Here is a 20866-nt window from a genome sequence, read left to right as displayed (position 1 = left end):
TTTGAAATAGTCATTGAATTTTGTTGTGTGAAATTGTTAAAGTTTGAGGTGCTCGGTTGCTCAGTGGATAGTGTGGGCGCCCCATGTACGCAGGCAGTGTCCCACAGCGGCCTTAGGTTGACTTTCAGCCCGTGGCCCTGTGCTGCATGTTATCCTGTCTCTCTCTCGCTCCTCCTTTCCACTTAAATTCTGTCCTGTCCAATAAAGGCGAAAAAGCAAAAAAAAAAAAAAAAAAAAAAAAAAAAGAAAAAGCAAAAAGGAATTGTTAGTTATCTCCTGTCCATGTAATGTAACATAACAGCATTTCTATAGCTGTCGTAACAAAGCTCAAATATTACGTTGATGCAACGTTTTGTTTACAGTCACGTTCATTTCCTCATTTTCCTTCTCTCTTGTGTGTATGCCCGCTAGCTCAAATTACATTTGAATAAAGTTTAAATATGATGTGTTTAAAAAAAACTAGGAAAGTTTAGCACAATTTTTTTTATTACAGGTGCTTGAAAAGACATGGAAAAGTTTTGAAACTTTGGCCATAAAGAGCACTTGTTTGTGGCCTTTAATAATGGATTTTTCTTAATTGCAGAATTGTAATCTTCACCCACGTCCTTCTTTTTCATAAATTACATTTTGACAAAATGCAGACTGTGGACGCCTCAGTGAAACTAATTAATCATCCCCATGTTCTGTAAAAGTGTGCCAGCTATTGAGCCATTCGGCCACTGTAGACCAGATTTCACTGCACATGTGTTGGACCCTAATATGACGCTGTGACTTCTTCTCTTTTCACCTCCTTGTCTAGAGCCAGTGTTTGGTTTGTCCACTCTGGGCTATTGTAGAACATGGTGAACTCCGTGGGAGAGGACCCGCTCCGTATGTAGATATAAACGACTCATTCTAAGGTAACGGAAACACAACAATTCTCAGTTTCAGGTGATCATAAACTTATAAAAAACATAGTTAGGAATATTACAAGCCATTTCTTATCTTTGTTTTATTAACTGAATACGGATCAAAAGCATTCGCAGATAATTGCATTCAGTTTTTATTAATGTTTCACACAGCGTCCCAACTTTTCTGGAATCAGGGTTGTATTTACTTTTTGCTCCCAAAATGTTGAAATAGTCAAAGTCACTTATAAATGAGGAAGCTGTTGAATAGCTATCAAAGAGAAAAAAGACATCTCACCACAAGGTCGATTTGTTGGCTGTTCTGGAGCTCTAAATGAAATTACATGATCTTTCTAAGCAGACTTGAGTTTTCTCAGTTGTCATAAATATGATTTAAAGCTCCACAACAGCTCTTACATAAAGGGATATTGTGTTGAGATTTTGTCAATGACTGTTTTTAAAGTCAAGAATGAACGTTTAATCTCAAAAGCAAACACGTCTTTATGTCCACTTTACTGAATACTCTTATCTTATTGGTTGAAATATACACAAGAATCACTGATAAGTCCCAAGTTCGACCAGCAAAAGCAAAGATACTAGCAAAGTGCAACAATCTACTCTTCATTTAAAATTCAAACTGAAGCTGTATAAAGTTATTCTACAGCAGTTGGTCTGAAACGTCATATCATCACGAGATAATGAAATACTGAGAGCAAGTGCTGTTGTTTTTTTTTTCATTATAACTGAATCCACACAAATAACCTTCAAACATTTTAAGTCCTAGAAAAATCTGGCTAAATGCTTTAGATCTGAGTAACAGTAAATCATTCAAGAAGTGAGCGTCTGTACCAAACAAAGCTGTGCTACATTTTAAACGAATGCAAAACAAATGAGCAGACATTCCAGCATTAATAAATACATGCATCCATTATCTTGTCTTAACATCGGCAAAATAACTCATTTCCCTCATTAACACAGCTACTTCAAACACAACTCATCATGTAGGCTTTTATGGGATAAGTAGTTTCATTAACAATCTGGAGTAAAATAACACTGCGAGCTGTTAACCATGTTAATATAATAAGTAACCAGAATGGAAACAGCTAATGGTGCAAAACAATCATATGAAAATACAGATTATCAGTGGATTACCTGGATTATTCTCTAATTTAACTGTTGCAAAAGCATTTCAGAAAAGCTAAAAGACATTAGTATAATTATAATGAAGATGTAAAAAAAAAAAAAGTGTCACTAATGGTCCACAAGTTATTAACATATACATTATATATTTATGTGTGTGTGTGTGCGCGTGTATTGGCCCATTTATTGATAACCGTATATAATCCTGGCTGTCAGTGTTCAACGTTTTTAATATTGATAACTAAACAAATTAAAATAAAACTTACAAAGTGCACAAAAGACAAATATAAAAGGGGAGATAATAAAGCCTGAGAAAATAAAGAAAATTATAAATTAGCTTCCATGCTATATTATACAATCTCGTAATAGTTAGTGGGACAAAGAGTTGTACTGTTGGGATGTGAAAAATCAGAACTACAAGTTTGCGATCTGTTTTGGTCTGAAAAAATAATTGTACAGTGTATTTTACAGGTCTGTAATTGCCTAATTATCTCCAGGAAAGAAGTATGTAATTTGGTAATAATTAAAGAGAAAATGAGGACAGTGTTCAATTGATACACTTCCTATTACTCTGTTCTAATTAATAGCTGGTGTAACCTCCAGAGTCTTTTACCCAGTGCTGAGCTACAGTTTCTAATACTGAGTTATACATTAACTGTTTACACAGATTTAAAGGAGCAGTGTGTGAGATTTAGGTGGAAGTTAGTGGCATCTAGTGGTGATGATCGCAGATTGCTACCACATGAAACGTCTCCCGGTTACAGTGCCTTCAGTGTTCATTGTTCAGGAGGTTTTTACCAGGAGCCGAATTATCCAAAGAGGTCTGCTCCTCTCCGTAACAAAGAGATCTGGTGATTTAAACCAGTAAAACACTGAATAAAGCAGTTTAACATTAAAAATAAGAGTTTTTTCAACATAGTTTGGCTCCACACAGAAGCTGCTGAATACTGCGGCTGAAGCCAAAGCCCGCGTGGCCCTAACTAGAGCCAGCGTTTGGTTCGTCTGTTTTGAGCTACTGTCGAGAAAATGGCAGGCAACATGGCGATATCTATAGAGACTATGTACAAAAACACACTTTTTATTTTCAGGTAAATTATATTATGTTTATTATATTATATTACTGCCAATATATACCCCAAAATCGTACACACTGGACCTTTAATTGGAGTAATTCTGTCAAAAAAAAAGAAATTAGTACTAAATTACATACATTAGTTATATCCAGGAAAATTTCTAAGGAAACTGGAAATTACAGACTTGTAAAATTTATGTTAGAAAAAAAATCCTTTAACATTTTAAATGAATTGTTTTCCTGTTATTCCAAAACTGACAAATCAAGCGATTTAGTTTAGTTTAAAAAAACATAACATTGTAGCAGTAGCTGCCCCAGGAATCTGTTGTCTACTAGAGCCAATATATCAGTGAGTATTAACTTACAACAGATGCACCAGCGTGGATCCTGCCTAATAAAGGATAAACTGCAGTACAGAAAATCCAAAGATAAGTTTTACATCACCAACATCTTTATCACAATTCTTTAATACCCAAATTTAAGTGATCTGCACCCAAATAAAGTTTACGTTTTTTTGTCATGGTCGATACATCAGTATATTACAGTTTCCAAAACTCTCAAATGTCAGTATTGGTATTGGCATCAAAACTCCAGTCTCCCCCAATGTTAAGACTTCTATTAACGAAAGCAAATTGGCAAAACACGTCACAGCAGGACCAGAAACCACGATGTTAGTCAGGCCGTCTGGGTAACGGATGCAGAATGTGCCAGCACTTTGAATTTGAGGTAAACAAAATGCATTTACAAATTGAGATCACCACAGATTCAAAGGGCCGTCTTTCTAAGGAATATAAAAACAGCATGTTAATTTCAGTCTTTTGGAGCAGACGGGCATCTTGTTCTCAAATATTTCCACAGGTATAAAAACGTATTCAAAGCAACACATAGTGCACCCTCCCACACTAGTGCTAATTAACTGGGAGGCGTGTATGTAAAACAGGCTTGCAAACTTAAAAGAACCTAAAACCTTGCAGAGCCACGAGGACTTTGTTCCACACAGAGGCACAACAGAATGAAATGCAGGGGAGTGTTTGAAAACCGGTGAGGGATTTGCCTTGTTGGGACCGCTGCTAATGACCCAACAGAGTGAGGGATGATTGATTCTGGCGGCTGAGGTTCAGCGAGAGGCCATTTAGCTTTTAGGGTGGGCAGAAATCAGCAAAGTAAGGGTGCTGCAAGGCCTCTTCTGCTGAGATCCTCTGGACAGGATTACATTTTAACAGGTTCTGGGTGAGATCAAAGGAAACATTTGAATAAGTGAACAGCAATATCAAATTTGTTTATGCAAATCTGTATATCCATAATAACTGGGTAATCATGACAGGAAATTTTAGCAGAAGTAACTGAACTATTGACACAAACGGTTATGAAAGACAGAAAAATTTAAAAATTTGATGTTGGAATACATGAGTGGAGACTAATTTATTCTTAAATGAATAATTCATCCACAAAATGATCACTTGTATATCAATTAGTCATGCAGTGTTACCTTGAATTTATGAAGGATAACAAACTCTCACACAGCTCCTGCAGTATAATCCAAGTCTCACATAACCAGTCGTATGCTCAGTACTTCCCAAACACGTGCATTTTCGCTGAAACCTTTCTATTTAAAACTGAACTGAAAGTAAAACTTATCTATGCTCTTCAAAGCCAGACTCGTTTTTTTTTTTTTTAAGCGAAAATGCATGTTTGGGAAGTACCAAGCATAAGACTGGATGAATGAGACTTGGATTATACTGCACTGTGTTTGGCTGTTGTTAAGTTTTCTGTGGAGTCATACCAGAATAAAGAGGTGTTATTCAATAACTCAAGTTAATACGGCACGACCAATTGATATACAGATGTTCATTTTGTATTCCTATAGTATTCCTATAAGAAGTAAATGGCAGACAGTTTGAAGGTACCTGGAGTAGATCCCGTCCTGTGCTACTTAGTTTGGGGACCACATTCACCAGTGAGGTGGTGGCTGGATACATGGGATATGGCTGCAGGTAGAAAGAGAGTGAAGAAGAGTTTGGTGACAGGTGGAGTTTAGAGAATGTGAAGTTGGCGTCACGCTGGGTTATTTCTTTATTTGGGGGGGGGGGGCACAGTCGTGTGAGGATTGCAGTATGTTAGCTGTGACTGCTACAGAGGTCAAGCAGCAGAATTTGGACAAACTAATCACGATAAACAACACTGATACATATAACTCGGCAGCTCAGCTGGATTACAGACATCGATGCACTATCTCCGCTTAACAAACATTGTAATCTATTTAGTTTTTGGTGCTCACACTTGAGTGTGCACCTTACAAGTCCTGCAACGGGTTGGGTACCCAGCAGCTGACCAGGGGAAAAAAAGCTGATTTGCGGGAGGTATTTTGTCATATTTTTATTAACTGGTTTGGTTCTGGGTGAAAAAAAGAAAATCCGGATGGGACTGTGGTTGTTGGATGATAAATATGTTCAAACAAAATGAGGATCATCATAATTTATTTCATGTTTTAACTCTGTAATCCTCAGACTGCTGTCTTGACGGCCGAAACTTGACTGCTCGAAATTAGGTGAGTTACCAACAGGCACATTAACTACAGAGATGTGTTGCTCAATATTTTGTGAATAACCACGAAATATTAATTCATATTGTATTTACTGAGTTGCCTATGTTGTAAAATATGACATCTTCGTTTTAGTGTATGCAATTTCCTAAAATGGCACTTTAAATATGCTGCAAAGCCAAATTATTTTAACAGCCAAATTCAGAATGGTGGTTTTGGGTCGGGTCGTTGATCTTGTGTCCGGGGTCGGAGCAGTTTGCGGGTGTCGTATTGCATGTTGCTCTTCCGGACTGATAGTCTGTCTTGAAATCAGAAGTACGCAGGACTCTGTGACGTCCCTTCACATTCTCAATATCGCTTCCACTGTGGCTCTTAGAAACATAACTGACGTTATAATAAGTTACCTTGTAATCAGGGAGCTTCGTCATTGTCTGCCACTGTTCTTCAGTTGGTGTACCCAACAATGTACCAAGTGGTTAAAGAAAAACTTTACGCAGCAGAGAGGTGTCTCTCTTCTCTGTTAGGACTTACAGTTTGTAAATCATTCATCACTCAGTAGATCAAAAACCAAAGTGTGAGCCCCGAATACCAAACTGTGTGATAACACAAGCTGTCGATGCCTAGAAATGTTTTCAAAAAAGGATATCTGAAGATTCTTTTCAACTGGTCGTCCACATCGTTCCCGGGGAATAAAGGCCTTCCAGCATTGGCCAGCTCTGAGTGGGACGTGGAATCAAAATAAAACAAAATTAATGTGTTATGTTTAATTAAGTTTAGTTGTATTCTGTCAATTAGGAACCTACATGTTGTACAACACACTAAATTATTTCTAGAGTGGTAGCATGACAGGACAACAACAAAGTTAAAATAACTTATTTCCAGATTGCACATTTTTAGTAAAAACAACATTAGGCACTAAAATACCGATGACTTGCACGATACTTAACCGTGTTAGCAATCTTGACTATTGGAGTGACTGTAAATAATACTACGCAGCAGTTGTCAGTTAGTGTTTGTCAACAGTATTGTTAGAAAAAAGGAAAGTAAAAGCCAAACCCAGATTAACTTTCTTTTTGATCAGAGCCCCCCAAAAAATCAGGTTTGAAAACTCATGAAGCTGCATTGTTTCTGTCCAAGCCGACCAAAGCCAAAACCCTGGCAGCAGTTTTGGGGTTGATCCCGATTATAAGCCCGTATTTCTAGTCTTAAATAAATGTACATATTTTAGAAAAAAAATCTTTATTGTTGAAATATTTATTATTAGTTACTTCGTCTCTTTCTTCTTTTATTCCAATAGTTGACCGTTCCCTCATCTTCTCTCTTTTTCACTCTCAGCTCAGTCCAATCCAACTCCTGTCACTTAAGAACTGCCAGTTTGATGACTGGACCTGCACATGGCCGCTACCCTTTTCTTAAGTCCTGATCTCACCTGCCCACTATTCCCAGGAACATCCCAAACATAGTAAAATAAGAGGAAAATGAGAATATACAGGCAAAGGGTAGAGTCTCCGCAGAAAAACACACATCTAGTGCGTCACAAATGATGAGTGAGAAGGATTACTTCTGTATGAGTCTATGTATTATTTTTTTAAAGAAATTCTGGATAGTATATCTTTATAGCACCCTATGAATTATGACTTGTTATTAGTTGTAACAGGATCACAGTCACACTAGGTAACAAAACAAAGTAAAAAAGAAAAGAAACAGAGTGACTCATTTTTATTTACGTCAGTAGTCATATACGAACCTGCAAATATGCATCCAGCAGACCACATGTCAATTGAGGTAGAATAAAGTTTAGCACCGAATAGCACATCAGGAGGCCGGTACCACAATGTCACCACCTACGTATAAATCACAGAGTAAAGGGTAGAATTAGTGTAGAAGAATTAGACCCAATCACACCAATTATCACAGCCAAACTGGTGTTAGCATAATCATTCAGGCATTCAGCGTAATGACCGTTCTCTCGGGTCGGGCGTTATTTTGTACCAACACTGATTTGACAAAGAGAGACTTTCACTAATGCTAAATGTTGAACTTACATCAGCCATCCGGTTTTCATTACACCTTCTCGACAAATTTAACAAACTGGTGCTCTGTCAGGTGTCGAGTGTTTTAGAGACATTTTTTCAGGTTACATGGAAATGTGTTCGGTGAAGTGCACTGACAGAACAAAAGTAAAAAGAACAAAATTGTAGAAAAGTTTCATTTCCCAGAGAGATTGTGTGGGTTGAAAAAAGTGCTTGTGTTTCAAACTTTAAAAGTACATTCTGGTACAGATGCTAATGATGTGACCACCTGCCACAGAACCACTGCTAACTTTTCACGAGTCATTTTTATGGAGAAAATTAAGTCAAATTTGTGGATCCTCCAAATGGAATAACATAACCATGCTTGAAGCTGCAGACTAATTTAAAAATATTGAATCATGTCCATTTTGTAGTGTTAATTTTGTTAAATTTACAATGTTAAAAAAAAGCATACAAAAATTACTTTTTTCTGATGTCTTTTTTAAAATATATATAATCATCCTTTGTGCAACACACCCTAAAGCACTGTTTCAAAGCCTCCACCCACCTGTGGGGTTGTGGGAGGTTTTTGATTCAACTGGGTGAATTACTTTATAGATGAGAATTTCACAATAAGGGTGGGGAGCTCTTTATATTACCTTTACATTAAACGGCATAAAAATGCAGGGTTCTTTTTAGGAAAGCTGTGTCACCTTATACTGATTTTCCAACAACATGGAAAACGTTATATTCTGGTTCTCCCACCTACTTCTGAACTGTGCTGAGCATTTTGACCAAAAATGAAATTGGTTTAGTTTCCAGCTGAAACCAAAAAAAATAGGATTTCCTTAACCTGAAGTGTGATCTGTGATGATATTAGCGGGTGTGTCACATCTAAAGGAGTCTTACATGTAATAGACTTCTAATCATTAATAATTAGTCCATGTTTGTTTTGTGCCTAAAAGCTTTTATCTTCAATAACAGAACAAAAACTTGCTATTTGCCTGATATGTGTGTCTGCCTACTGCACTGTCATTTTAGTTTCATAAAAACACAATCTTTCTGGCAGTAAAATACCTCTTTAATAACAATTATTCTGCAAAAAGCTGTTAGAAACGCAGGCCGGTTTGCTAGATAGCAACAAGTTTCCCAGAACACTCTGACACTTCTGACTTGGTGGGCAGTAATGACGATAGATTAAACAAAATCCCCATAATGTCATCATAAGAACTTCAGTCACTGTATTTAATTCATTCTGCATGTACTGCATATTACAGTATATCCAGGTAATGTGAAATAACTGTAGGCTCATTCATTTCTTCTTGCTGAACCAGTGCGAAAAGTCTCGGGGCAATATATCCTCTGAAATGAAATGACCTTTTAAAATGACCCTACTTCAAATTCTCACTGCTTCAAACTCTGTTCCCCTCTAGATTTTCTGTTTATTACATTTTCAGATCAGTAGTGGTCACCCTGGGTCAAGTGCCCCCTCATGAGATTGGTGTGCCAGGCCCTAAGGTCAGCCAACCAAATCCACTAAACCTTTCTGAGACTTGCCTGTCATTTCTCTGACAGCAGCAGCAACAAAAAAAATCAAAACACCTCTTAGACCAAATGCCGCTGTGTCCCAGTCTCTACCATCATTAAATAACGGCATAACTTTAGACTGTTAACAGAAATAAGTGCATTTTAATAGCCTCAAATATATAGTAGACTTTTTAAAAGAGGCCACAGATTTGATGCTGCAGTTTGCTTGTTACATGGGACATATTTTGACATTACTTTTTGCAGTGAGACGTGTGAGGTCATGTTTTGCTAAAACCATTTACTTTCGCTACACTATGCAATACAACTTATTTTAAAGTCTAGATGAAATAGTACAAATCTCTTCGTATTGTAAATTAGCACCCAGTTTAAAATTTGTTAATGGCAAAATGTTAAGAAATCAGTCTCTGACTTAATTTCTCTTAGATCTAAATCTATGTCATTTCATGCAGGTTAATGTGAAAAGACAGAGATCCGCACACCAGGAAGCTCCCCTTAAAAGGATTTTATTCTGCGAAATAAGTGATGTTTCGAGCCAAAACGGTCTTCCTCAGACTTTATTTCATGCAGGTTACACATTTTCAGATGGAAGAAGTCAGGTTTTAGCACCTGACATGTTAATGAAGTGAAACCTACCTCTGCTGAGTAACACCTCACAGGAATGCCAAAGGCTCGAGCCAGCCCAAAGTCAGCCAGCTTCAACTCCCCATTCTACACACAGAGACACAAGTTATCAAATCTACAAATATTAATGCAGACTAATTAACTACAGCCAGAGCCTAGCTTTACATTTCAAACATACCATTACTGATTGCAAGTTTGCATAGTTTCTTCAGCCTTCAAGTCAAAATCCAAATGCACCAAACCACTTACTCTGTTTATGAGGAGATTCTGCGGCTTCAGATCTCTATGAAGAACGTTACGACTGTGACAGAAAGCGAGGCCTTTCAACAGCTGGTACATGAATGACTGCAGCAGGGGGGGAAAACTAGTTAAGAGACAAAACTTCTTTGAGCAGTTAATTTAAATTTTCACAACATGTAACTGATATAATGAAGACAATCTGACAAACCAAGTAGTCTATACAGTATGCATTTAAGCAGGCATATTGCCATTGGTTAAACTCTCTTAGAGCACTATTCTAGATGATTATGTTTTACCTTCACAGTTTCAGGATCTAGATCCCCATTGCAGCTGTCAAAATACTTCTTCAAATCCTGCATGTAATAAAAGACACACATAAGCCTTAGAGGAAAGTACACATTAAAACATATGTATGTTTGGGACAACTCTATCTTACCTGATCACAATATTCAAAGACCAAGGTTAACTTCTTGTCACTGTGCAAAACATCATGTAGTCTGCAGAAGACAGAACAGCTTTAAGTTGATGGTTGTTGATATCAGGGTGAAGTGCAAACTGCGTAGCATTTTAACTCATATGACAAACAGTGAAACACTACCTGTCACTACCACATCATTTAACAGACTGACCTGACTATGTTTTTATGCTTTAGTTCCTTCAGAAGGCAGATTTCTCTCAAAGCAGAACTTGGCACCCCCTGAAAGAAATGACACCCGGTGTGATTAGTACTAGCATGCTAACAGCTACCCAGCAAATAATGAAATGAAAATTGTTGTTTTGAAAACATACCTCGTCATCATCGTCCAGCCTGACTCTTTTCAAAGCCACAATTTCGTGGGTTTCTCTGTTTTTAGCCTTGAACACTGTCCCGTACGTTCCTACGAAGCATAATAACTGTAAGTTAAATCAGTTATCGTGTTGATGAATTGCTTAGCAACGGTCAACGGTAACTATCTTGCTAGCTAACGGTTGCGAGTTAGTTAGCCGGCGTTAATATCGTGAAATATGACAGACGGAAATCTTCAAACAGATCCTGTAACCAGTACACAATAGTGTAAGTAAAACCCGCACACACAGCTTTGTTTATGTTCAACCAGGAAATTAACTAACGTAGACACAAAGCTCACAGTTTCGCAAACGTTAGCTCGTCAGCTACATGAATGCTAGGTTAGCAAAACAGGCTAGCTAATATTAACTTTATAAAAAAGCGTATGAAACTTACCCTCTCCGATTTTTTCAAGCTTTTCATATTTCTGCATGTTTGGCCAGTGAAGCCAGCCTTGAACAAGCTAGCAAACCAATGACTAATTAAAGCCCCAAATTGGGGTTGGTGATGTTGCGATAGCTAGCGTTAGCTTAAAGCTATCTGCAGTTCTAGTCGGTCTGCAGTCAAGCTCGTCTTGTTGGTCATCTAGAGGCCAAAAGGTGCATTGCATCAGTCTAAAAAAGTGGGCCATAGTCTCAAAAACATTGCAGAATGCAGCAATATTTTTCTAATCTGTCGTAGCAGAGTCGTTTTTGTATTTGTGCCCAAATTTATGGCATATTTAGGTTTTTCAGAGGGCAAGACGGCTGTGTACAGAGAGTGAAATGTCATTTAAGATCTCTTCAAATTGACCCACTTTAAATAACAATTATTGGGGATTTGTAGAGGCTACTTACTGAGGACTGTGATTCCTTATATGTGTTTCCCATACTGGAATTGATCGTTTGTAATCTGATCTCAAAACTGCAAATGGATTCTACAAGGAAGCTGTCAGTCTGTATGTTAGTTTACATGAATTATCAATAACAGACAGCCTCATTTGTCTGTTTAATGATGCAAACAATATTTTAAAAGGTTACAAATCTTAGTGTTTCACTTTTTCCATTTGGCAAATGAGCCCACACTACAGTTAATGATAGTGATGGCCAATATTTACCAGCATGCAAGACTTAATGTCAGTGCACATACTGTACAGACACACAAAATATGGAAAATTATGCCACATCAAGACTAGTAGGGAGCAATTGGAGAATATAGTGGAAAGATATAACATTTCAGCTTTCTTTATCCCGCAGTGAAATTGAAGATTTTGAGGATTACAAGAGATGACACTGTCCTCAAATGACATACCGCTTATTATTTAGGTTCAGTGTTCAGTTTCTTTAATCCTGCATTTGTGACAAAACATGGAATTTCTGTTTATTAGGATCAAGTGAAAAAAAAGAAGGAATTTCTCATTAAAACCATTTATTTTTTCTATCACAATATAACTGATCATTCTATACAGGATAATGGAAAGTAGTGTCATGAAATTCACATTTAGAGCTGGGGTAGGCAGTTCTATGTTACTGTGATGTGATTCAAATGTAATTCACGACTTCTGCAGCTCCTCTTGGCTTAGTTTTCAGGCTTTGGAAAATTTAGCCAGTGACTGAAGACTTAGGTCAATCACGTCATGTCAGAGAGAGGACGTTCCTATTGGCTGTTCTACAAAAACATGCGCATGCCTTAATGTTTTGGTGAAACCTTGATATGATAGCAGAACATCCTGCAGAAAAAGTTGATATTTCAGCATCGGCAACAACTGCATACATTGCAAAGCAACCCCCAAAAAAGGAAGACAGACTTTGAAAAAAGAAAATAACAAAATACAGCTTGTGTCAGTATCAGCAAAGTGTTTCAGAGATGGAGAGAAAATGTAAATAGTCTAGCCTTTGCCAAAGGCTAAATGTGCTCCATGTTTATGTAGCCAGTGGTGACGCATGGGTTGACCCACAACCTGAGAGTCATGTGGGTTCAGGTAAGCCTACTAGAAAATGTGTGGGTGGGTCAATAAGTGGCAAAACAGCATTCAGACTGAGTTATTGATAACTCACAGAAACATTGCATGTAATATTCAATTTTTTCTTCCCCAACCAGTTTCTCTCTCTCTCTTAAACACACACAAAAGCACCTTTATCGTCAGCGCCACTGCGCTCAGTCTTTGTCTCTGTCCCTGTCTCAGTTCTGACAATTGTGCTACTATAATGCATAAAGTTTGGGTCAGGTTCAGGTTGTTGATTAACGCATATGTTTTGGTGTTGATGTTTTGCTGTTTTGGTGATAGCAGAAGTTAAAAACCTTTACCCCGCACACCAATAATAACTAGCTAGAGCCTGGAATAACAGTGTGTCCTCTGCCTCCCTCCTGCCACTACAGATGATCTCGCTGGCTGCAGCAACTGGAACCAGCGGGGGGGCCAGGGGACCACACTTTTCTGATGCCCAGACTCTGTTGCTGCTGTTACACAGGATGGACCTGGTGCTGTCACTGGCCACTGCCCCACTGTGACCCCTGAGACTTTGAGTTGCTACAGCTGCCGACCAAATTTCCGTCCCTGGAGCTGCTGCATCACCCCCTAGCGAAGCAGTCCACAGTGATGGGGAGCGACACAGTGGGTGAGGTAGATGGCTCATTCTTGTCTCATTTTTGGTCTTAAACAGATAGAGAACTCTAAAATGAAATAATTAATTGATTAATTAATTATGAAGCGCATCCTTATGCCCATATTTGTGTGGTGGGAGGGGCTAAGGACAGGGAGAGGAGAGCTGCAGGAGGAGGGCACATCTTCAAACTCTGCCGTTTTCTTACGCTTTCCAAAAACTGCATACCTCAGCTTTAATTTAAATACTGTACAGGGGTGTAGTTTTTAATCATCACAGGCTGATCCAGTTGGTCCGCTTACTCATTTACATACATAAATTTAAGAGTTTGTCATTAAACTAGACAGACCTAGAAGATTTACATTACATGTTTTTACATAATTTATCCATTGAGGCAAACCTTTCCTGTGAATTTCATTTCAAATGAAATTTCATTACTCAGTGTGGATCTACAGTAAACAAGTTTTAGCATGTTCATTTCTTCCCCTCGGCTCTTTGCCTGCGGATCAGATCAGAATAAAGTCCTCCTTTGCTCAGCAGTTCCAAGTGAGTCCCGGCCTTAAAAGACAAGAGGCAGAAGCTGTTAGATATAATTAAAACTTATATTACACACTCAGCACATTAGGATGGAAACGACCAATATATACAGTACATATACATATTACTGAGCACTGAATTGAGTGCAGTCTTTTTAGTGCCTCTTTGAACTTCCAATAAATTACCAGAGACTTTTAATAGGAGATGAGAGAAACTCCATTTCTCTGAATAGCCTGCGACCTTACCTCCACAATGCGGCCATTGCTCATGACGCAGATGAGGTCAGCTGCTTGAATGGTGCTCAGCCGATGGGCGATGATAAGCACAGTGCGACCACGCGTGGCCCTGTCCAGAGCCTCCTGCACCACTCGCTCTGATTCTGCATCTAGAGCGCTGGTGGCTTCATCCAGGATCAGGATGCAGGGGTTCTTGATCAAGGCGCGGGCGATAGCGATACGCTGTTTCTGGCCACCTGATAACGTCACACCTCGCTCACCTGGATGTAGAAACCTAGAGCTTAGTATTTAAAATAGCATGGAAATGTTAATATTTGTAAATGCTTACACCAGAGCACGTACCAACCACAGTGTTATAGCCGTCTGGGAAACCTGTAATGAAGCCGTGAGCGTTGGCTTGCTTGGCTGCGTTAATGACCTCAGCATCTGTGGCTTCAGGCTTCCCAAAGCGGATGTTATCCATGATAGATGATCCGAACAAAACTGGCTCCTGCAAAGACACAGGGTGGGAAATACAGCAATGAATGGACAGCTATGATCAAATAAACAGTGATGTGGTACGTAGGGATGCACAATATTGAATTCTTTTGCCGATATCCGATATGCCGATATTTTACTACTCATTTAGCTCATAACAATTGCGGATAGCGTTACATCCAATTTTTTTTCCCTCACCGAAATTTGAGTGATCATTAAGTCTATTCTGTAGTGGAGTTAAAGTCATATTATGCATACTCTTATAGTTATGGCCTACCAGCAGATGGAGACATAAAATACAATGCACTTCATTGTATGTGTCATTCATTCATTGTGCAAAACAAGAAAAATGCTTAAACTTAGAGTTGATGTTTTGTATATGTTCATTTTGTCAATCTAAAAATAAATAAATGAGTAAATACTTAAGTAAGTAAATAAAAAAAAAAAATTTAAAAATTGGTGAGCATCATTACCTGATTAATAAATCCAATGACTTGTCCCCTGAGCCAGGACAGATCTAGTGTTCGGATGTCAAGTCCGTCCAGCATGACTACACCACTGGTCGGGTCGTAAAAACGCTCCAGCAAGGCCGCCACGGTGGACTTTCCTAAAATGTTTTGGATTAATAATTTAAAGACTTAGCATTGCATTGTTAACATGTTTACAATTGTTAACTAATAAATTACCTCCTCCAGATTCTCCCACAATGGCAACAGTTTTACTAGGAGGCAGCGTTAGGTTGAGCTTTGTCAAGATCTGATGGCCAGGCCTCGTTGGATAGCTTTAAATAAACCAAAAATAAAGACATCGATAGATGTTACCCTCTTATTTTTATGTTCAGTTAGTGTCTAGAATAGTCTTGAAATCTACTTGAATTAAGGTGAGATCCCAACCTGAACGAAATGTTCATAAAATCCACTCTTCCTGTCAGAGAGTTGTATGGGATGCGTCCTCCTCCAGACATAGGAATGCTAGGCACCAAAGCGAGGTATTCGAACACCCGGGCCCCAGAGCTTAATCCTCTTACCATCTGTTACAAATGTTAGAGAAAGACAGTTTGAGTTCTCACTAAATAATATTTAAAACGTTTAAATATGCACACACAATGTGATGCTACTTTCTGACATGACGCATGCACAGTAGATGTACATAATTTGTACGCACCTGTCCAAAAAGGATCGAGATACTCGCCAATGACCTGAGCATAAAGATAATACATGTGTTAAAGCCTGACACCAGCTTTTAAACGCATACATTTAGTTGTAAATGGGTAAGAGGGAGCAGTAATTGTTGAGCAAGTTGTATCTTTTACCTCTGAACAGTCTGAGAAGCAACCAGGAAAGACATGAGGTCTCCAGGGGACATTTCATTGTTAGAAATCAAAGTCCCTCCAGCAAAAATAGTTCCCAGAACAATGCCTGTGTTAACAGCACACAACACAAAAACATGAGATACCAGTCTGCTCAACATCATGTTTTTCAGTTAACATAGTTAAAATACACTCACAGTTCAGGGCGATGTTTGACAGTCCTTGGAAAACTGCAATTCCAGAACCGAGATTTTCATTCATGTCACATGATTTGTCAACTTCATATGCATATAACCTGAAAGAAATAGACACAAACATATTACTTTTGACATAGGTATTAATATCACTTTTAGGGTATTTGTACTTGTATCATAAGCCCTATCACTTACTGGAGTTCCCGCTCCTCCATCGCAAAAGCTTTCACTGTACGCACATTGCCAAGTGCTTCATCTGCCACTCCTGTTGCTTTTGCCACCTTAAAATTAAAAACACAAAGTTAAGTCACACGGCTAATTAAAATACATTCTGTAAATTGCAAAATAATATCAACTTTATTGTGTTAATATCAACTTTATTGGGTCTCAAATTGTACATGCAAGAGCAGACACTGTGTTACTCTGGTTGCAGTGTAAAAATTGATATTGATTTTCTTCAGCAAGCTGGAGTAAACAACTTTGTGTCACTTCTGACTGTTGCTTTTTTGAAGTGTCAGCGACATATATCAAAATACAAGCACCGACATAGAAACATCTTTCTGTTTGTGTGTCATCCCGGAAAATAATGAGAATCAGTATAGCAGTCAAGAGTTGTAAAGAAACTTGACATCCTAAGATTTGTGGGCAGAAGTGGGAACAGATCTGTATCAGAGAGAAAAGGGTACACTATGTCTGCCACTTTCATAATGAAGGTCATAATGTATGTTTTTTTTAACTATGGCTGCTCTGATATTGCAGCCTCTTGTGACTTGGCAATGAAACTCTATGAAACTATATACAAGACTTTATGCAGTTTTAACAAAGACTGTAAGCAACAAGATAATACTACGTTCAAAATCACCTGTTCTTGAGCCAAACGAGATAGTTTGCGGAGGAACGAGCCCATTAGAGCCCCCGCTCCCACCAGACAGGGCAGGACAACTACTGTCAAACCTGTGAGTTTGGGGGAGATGACATAGAGAGAGACAAAACATCCAACTGTTTGTGTAATACTCCGCAGACCCTGCAGATGTGCAAAAAGAAAAAAAAAAGAATTAGAAGGCTAAAACAATATAGCATACTACTTATTATGTGACAAAAGATTTGTAGTACTTTATACCTGAGAGATGACCAACTTAAAGGATGACTTGAACTCCTGAATGTCGGCAGTCAAACGGTTGACAAGCTGCCCAGTTTTATTGGCATCAAAGAAAGCCACGTCTTGCCTTTGACAAAAAGAAAATAACAGACAATGTTACCAATGTTTATTGGCGTTAAAGGAGCAGTGTGTAGAAGTTAATGGCATCTAGTGGTCATTTTTACCAATTCCATGACTTTGCTAGGCCTATAATATGTGACAGTGAGATTTCTTTACTTTTTCAGGTTTTCCATGACTGTGGGAACCCTGTATCTGCAGCCAGTAATTTGTTTCCTGGACTGAGACCAACTCATTGCAAGGTATCAGAAATACAACAGTTATTATTTTCAGATGGTTATACACTAAAGAAAACATACTTATTACATTTCCGTCAGTTAATTCCCTTAAATCCTACACACTGGACCTTAAAGAGGTAGACCACACACAAGCTTGACCGAGATTTATTAAGATAAACATAACAGCATCCCGTCTAGTGAGTTCTGCTTCACTGTGTCCTTGCTTTCTTTTGCTCTAACATTGAGGAATATGAACCTCAGTAAAGATGCAAAGAGCGTCTTCCTCATGTCCGCTGCCACTCTCTCCCCGACCCTTGAAAGCAGGATGATGTAGCCGCTCGTCAGCAGGCCCTGCACATAGGAGGTGATTAATGACCAGTGTGATAGACGATTTTCAAGAAAAAAAGTATGACATTTATACGTTTTCTTGCACAAGGAACTTTTATTAAACACTGAGGTCTGAAAGCCATAACCAAAGGGGTAGAATTATTGCAAGAAAATGGTTTACTTCACCATACAATCTAATACATCAGCATGCAAACTGCAGCCTCGATAGTGATAGTATCGTGGAGTGAAACACCTCTCCAGAGTAGTTTTAATAATTAGAGCATAATAAGCTTAATAAAAATTGTAGTTATCTCAGAGCTGTTGTATTGGATTGCATTATATTGTCCAGGTGTTGTTTTTATTGCACTCACCCCCTGGGTTTCTTATCATTTAATTAACAGAGAAATAAATGTCCAGTTATTATCCCCAATGCTATTATTAAATATTTTACAAAGGCAGAATTAAGGCTCCTTTTGGAAATAAAATATCTGGCCAGGCAATCATAGTTATATCAGAAGTACATATCAATTTATCATTTAGCACCATAGTATGAATGTGCTTTAATTACTGACATAGTAAACTGTGAAACTGCTGACTGACTTTTTTTTAATTGACAGATTTCTTGTGTACTTACTTGGATACCATACAGTCCAAGTAATTTTAGCGCAGGACCTCTTATCTCCTGGAAATAATTTCCCGTCTGCTCTCTCAGGTAACGTGCCACAACATTCACCAGATCCCCGAGCATCAAGGGGATTTGAATGTTCAAGATAGCTGCACCAAATGCAAGCTGACAAGAAAAATACTCCGTTTAGTTGATCACCATAAATTAAACGTCACTATGTTAAGCATCATTTTTTTAAAGTTCTGAATCACTGACATCACTTCTAAGAGAAGAGATTCAAACTTACCACAACAGCGCCAATGAGAGCAAACAGCTGAGGTTTGACAAATTCCCACAGGATATGCCATTTGAACTCAGGCACGGTGTTTTTGGTAACAGCTTCCACTGGAGTGTTGTTATTCACATCTGCCTCGCAGTGAGCTACATGGCAGAACAGCCGTGCAGAGACAGTGAGCACCGCTGGTCCCAGGATGAACTTCAGGGCCACTCCTGGGGGTTTGGATGTACTGGTGGAGGACTGACGGACAGCTCTCTGAGTGAGGCTCCAGACACGACTGACAGCATTTCCAGGCTGCTGTGAGGAGCTGCATGCTGGAGATCGTGGAGATGTGTACCACCTGAAAAGACAAGAAAAATAATTAAAGTTTGATAAGGCATTGAACAACCTAGTATGAAAGTAGTACAAAGCTAAAAACAAAGGCTTATATTTTAAGGGTAAAAGAAAATTAGATCAATCAGACTCTGGGCTGCAATTAGCAATTATTATCATTTATTAATCTGATGATTTTTTTCCAATTAGTTATAATCATTAATCATTTGTTTCTCCAGCTTACACTGAAACTGCAGCATTAACAGGATGAATGATTACAGTGACCAGTAACTTTCACTATACATGGGCATGTCAGTATTGCGAGTATATCCTCTAATTGTGTTTACAGTGGTGAAATGTAGCTAAGTACATTTACTCAAGTACTGTTTTTAAGTACAATTGTAAGATACCAGTACTTTATTTGAGAATTACCATGTTATGCCACTTGCTACCTCTTCTCCACTACAACCCAGAGGTAAATATTGCACTCTTTACTTCTCTACATTTACTGTACAGCTTTAGTTACTAGTTACTCCGGTTTTTTAATATTTTGTTTCAATAATCTAAATTAGCACAAAAGAGACGATATATTCTTATAGGATAAGCCACCAAACAATATATATATGCTGTGATGATTTATATATACACATACATGTATAAGTTATGATGTTTGTACTTTTACGAAAGACTTTGATTGCAGGACTTTTACCTTTAACAGAGTATTTTTTACGCTGTAGTATTACTTATTTTACTTCACATGTGAGAAGCTGGAGCAGGCAGATGTTTGTGATTTTTTTCTTGAAAACAATGAAAACGATTAATTGAGTCAAATTTACTGATGTCTTGTCAGTTTTACTCTCTGGACCTAAAGAAACATTAATTTCATTTTCACTTTTATTATTATTATTATTATTACTACTATTATTATTAGTAGTAATAGTGATAGTGGTAGTAGAATTGGTTGTAATTATTTTATTTTTTAACAGCTGAATATACACATAACTTACATGCAAACACAAAACATGAAACTTCTTGTTGATACATTTCCTGTTATAGATAACTCAAACACAAACATCCCACTGTACCTGTCTATATCTGAACACTGTACCTGTCTATATCTGAACAGTAGAGGAAACCAGCTCTGTCACGATGTACTTTCCAGAAAATCAAAGTAGGCTAAGCTTTTCAGTGTTGATTAACTAACATATGGCTTATAAAGCAGCTACAGGTCAGCTGTCATTAGCTACCGTTCACTAGTTACCGGTCACATCCCCCTACCGTGAAAGTTTCCATGTGTTTGCTGTTTTACCGCATCGTACCGGAGCCGTGATGCTTGCTCTGCAGCAGAGTAACCGAAACATAGTTGATGCTTATTTCAGTGGTAACAAACTCATTAGGTTGAAATAATCGTTAATCTCTGCAGTAATCCACGGACACCATGCGGGCTGCCATGTTGACACTGACCCAGAGTGCATTTCTGTGCCTACAGGTGACCTCGTTTTTAGTGTGAGTATTAGTTTGTGATCACAGAGTGTGCGTTTATTTTATACCAGGCAACAAACTTGGGAAATTTGGCGACTCGGGCAACAATGTTAACTAACAACATGACACAATCGGATTTTTTTTTGGTAAAATGTGAGAAAACTACAATTGATAGCCGGAAATGAC

The 20866-nt window shown here is 38.2% G+C and overlaps 2 protein-coding genes across 2 annotated transcripts; both read right to left on the bottom strand.

The window, feature by feature from the left end:
* Positions 1 to 980: 980 nt before the first annotated feature.
* On the bottom strand, positions 981 to 11457 carry cdk5 (cyclin-dependent kinase 5). Its single transcript, XM_042497739.1, has 12 exons — positions 11285 to 11457; positions 10852 to 10940; positions 10692 to 10759; positions 10499 to 10559; positions 10359 to 10415; positions 10072 to 10167; positions 9835 to 9909; positions 7389 to 7485; positions 6288 to 6357; positions 6046 to 6106; positions 5007 to 5087; positions 981 to 4325 (listed from the first exon to the last, which is right to left on the bottom strand). The coding sequence occupies exons 1-12, from the start codon at positions 11319 to 11321 to the stop codon at positions 4239 to 4241; spliced, it is 879 nt and encodes a 292-aa protein (XP_042353673.1). The 5' UTR covers positions 11322 to 11457; the 3' UTR covers positions 981 to 4238.
* Positions 11458 to 12291: 834 nt separating this feature from the next.
* abcb8 (ATP-binding cassette, sub-family B (MDR/TAP), member 8) lies at positions 12292 to 20648 on the bottom strand. Its single transcript, XM_042498351.1, has 16 exons — positions 20477 to 20648; positions 18896 to 19226; positions 18619 to 18774; positions 17914 to 18008; positions 17344 to 17449; positions 17086 to 17247; positions 16419 to 16504; positions 16227 to 16324; positions 16033 to 16138; positions 15885 to 15918; positions 15614 to 15750; positions 15407 to 15501; positions 15194 to 15327; positions 14586 to 14733; positions 14253 to 14503; positions 12292 to 14028 (listed from the first exon to the last, which is right to left on the bottom strand). Exons 1-16 carry the CDS (start codon positions 20557 to 20559, stop codon positions 13945 to 13947), a joined length of 2106 nt encoding a protein of 701 aa, XP_042354285.1. The 5' UTR covers positions 20560 to 20648; the 3' UTR covers positions 12292 to 13944.
* Positions 20649 to 20866: the final 218 nt, after the last annotated feature.

Source organism: Plectropomus leopardus, chromosome 12 (genome assembly GCF_008729295.1).
Source record: "Plectropomus leopardus isolate mb chromosome 12, YSFRI_Pleo_2.0, whole genome shotgun sequence".
NCBI classification, from domain to species: domain Eukaryota; kingdom Metazoa; phylum Chordata; class Actinopteri; order Perciformes; family Serranidae; genus Plectropomus; species Plectropomus leopardus.
This window is presented reverse-complemented; position numbering and strand designations above follow the sequence as displayed.

Excerpts from the sequence above, each read along its gene's own strand:
- cdk5 (XM_042497739.1), bottom strand. The coding sequence starts at position 11,321 with ATGCAGAAATATGAAAAGCTTGAAAAAATCGGAGAGG. Across the intron at positions 10,560-10,691 it reads AAGCATAAAAACATAGTCAG|ACTACATGATGTTTTGCACA; the intron begins GTCAGTCTGTTA and ends TGTCTTCTGCAG. Across the intron at positions 6,358-7,388 it reads TGCTGGATGCATATTTGCAG|AGCTGGCCAATGCTGGAAGG; the intron begins GTTCGTATATGA and ends CGTCCCACTCAG.
- abcb8 (XM_042498351.1), bottom strand. The coding sequence starts at position 20,559 with ATGTTTCGGTTACTCTGCTGCAGAGCAAGCATCACGGCTCCGGTACGA. Across the intron at positions 15,919-16,032 it reads GCTTCTCAGACTGTTCAGAG|GTCATTGGCGAGTATCTCGA; the intron begins GTAAAAGATACA and ends CTTTATGCTCAG. Across the intron at positions 14,504-14,585 it reads CGGCTATAACACTGTGGTTG|GTGAGCGAGGTGTGACGTTA; the intron begins GTACGTGCTCTG and ends TTCTACATCCAG.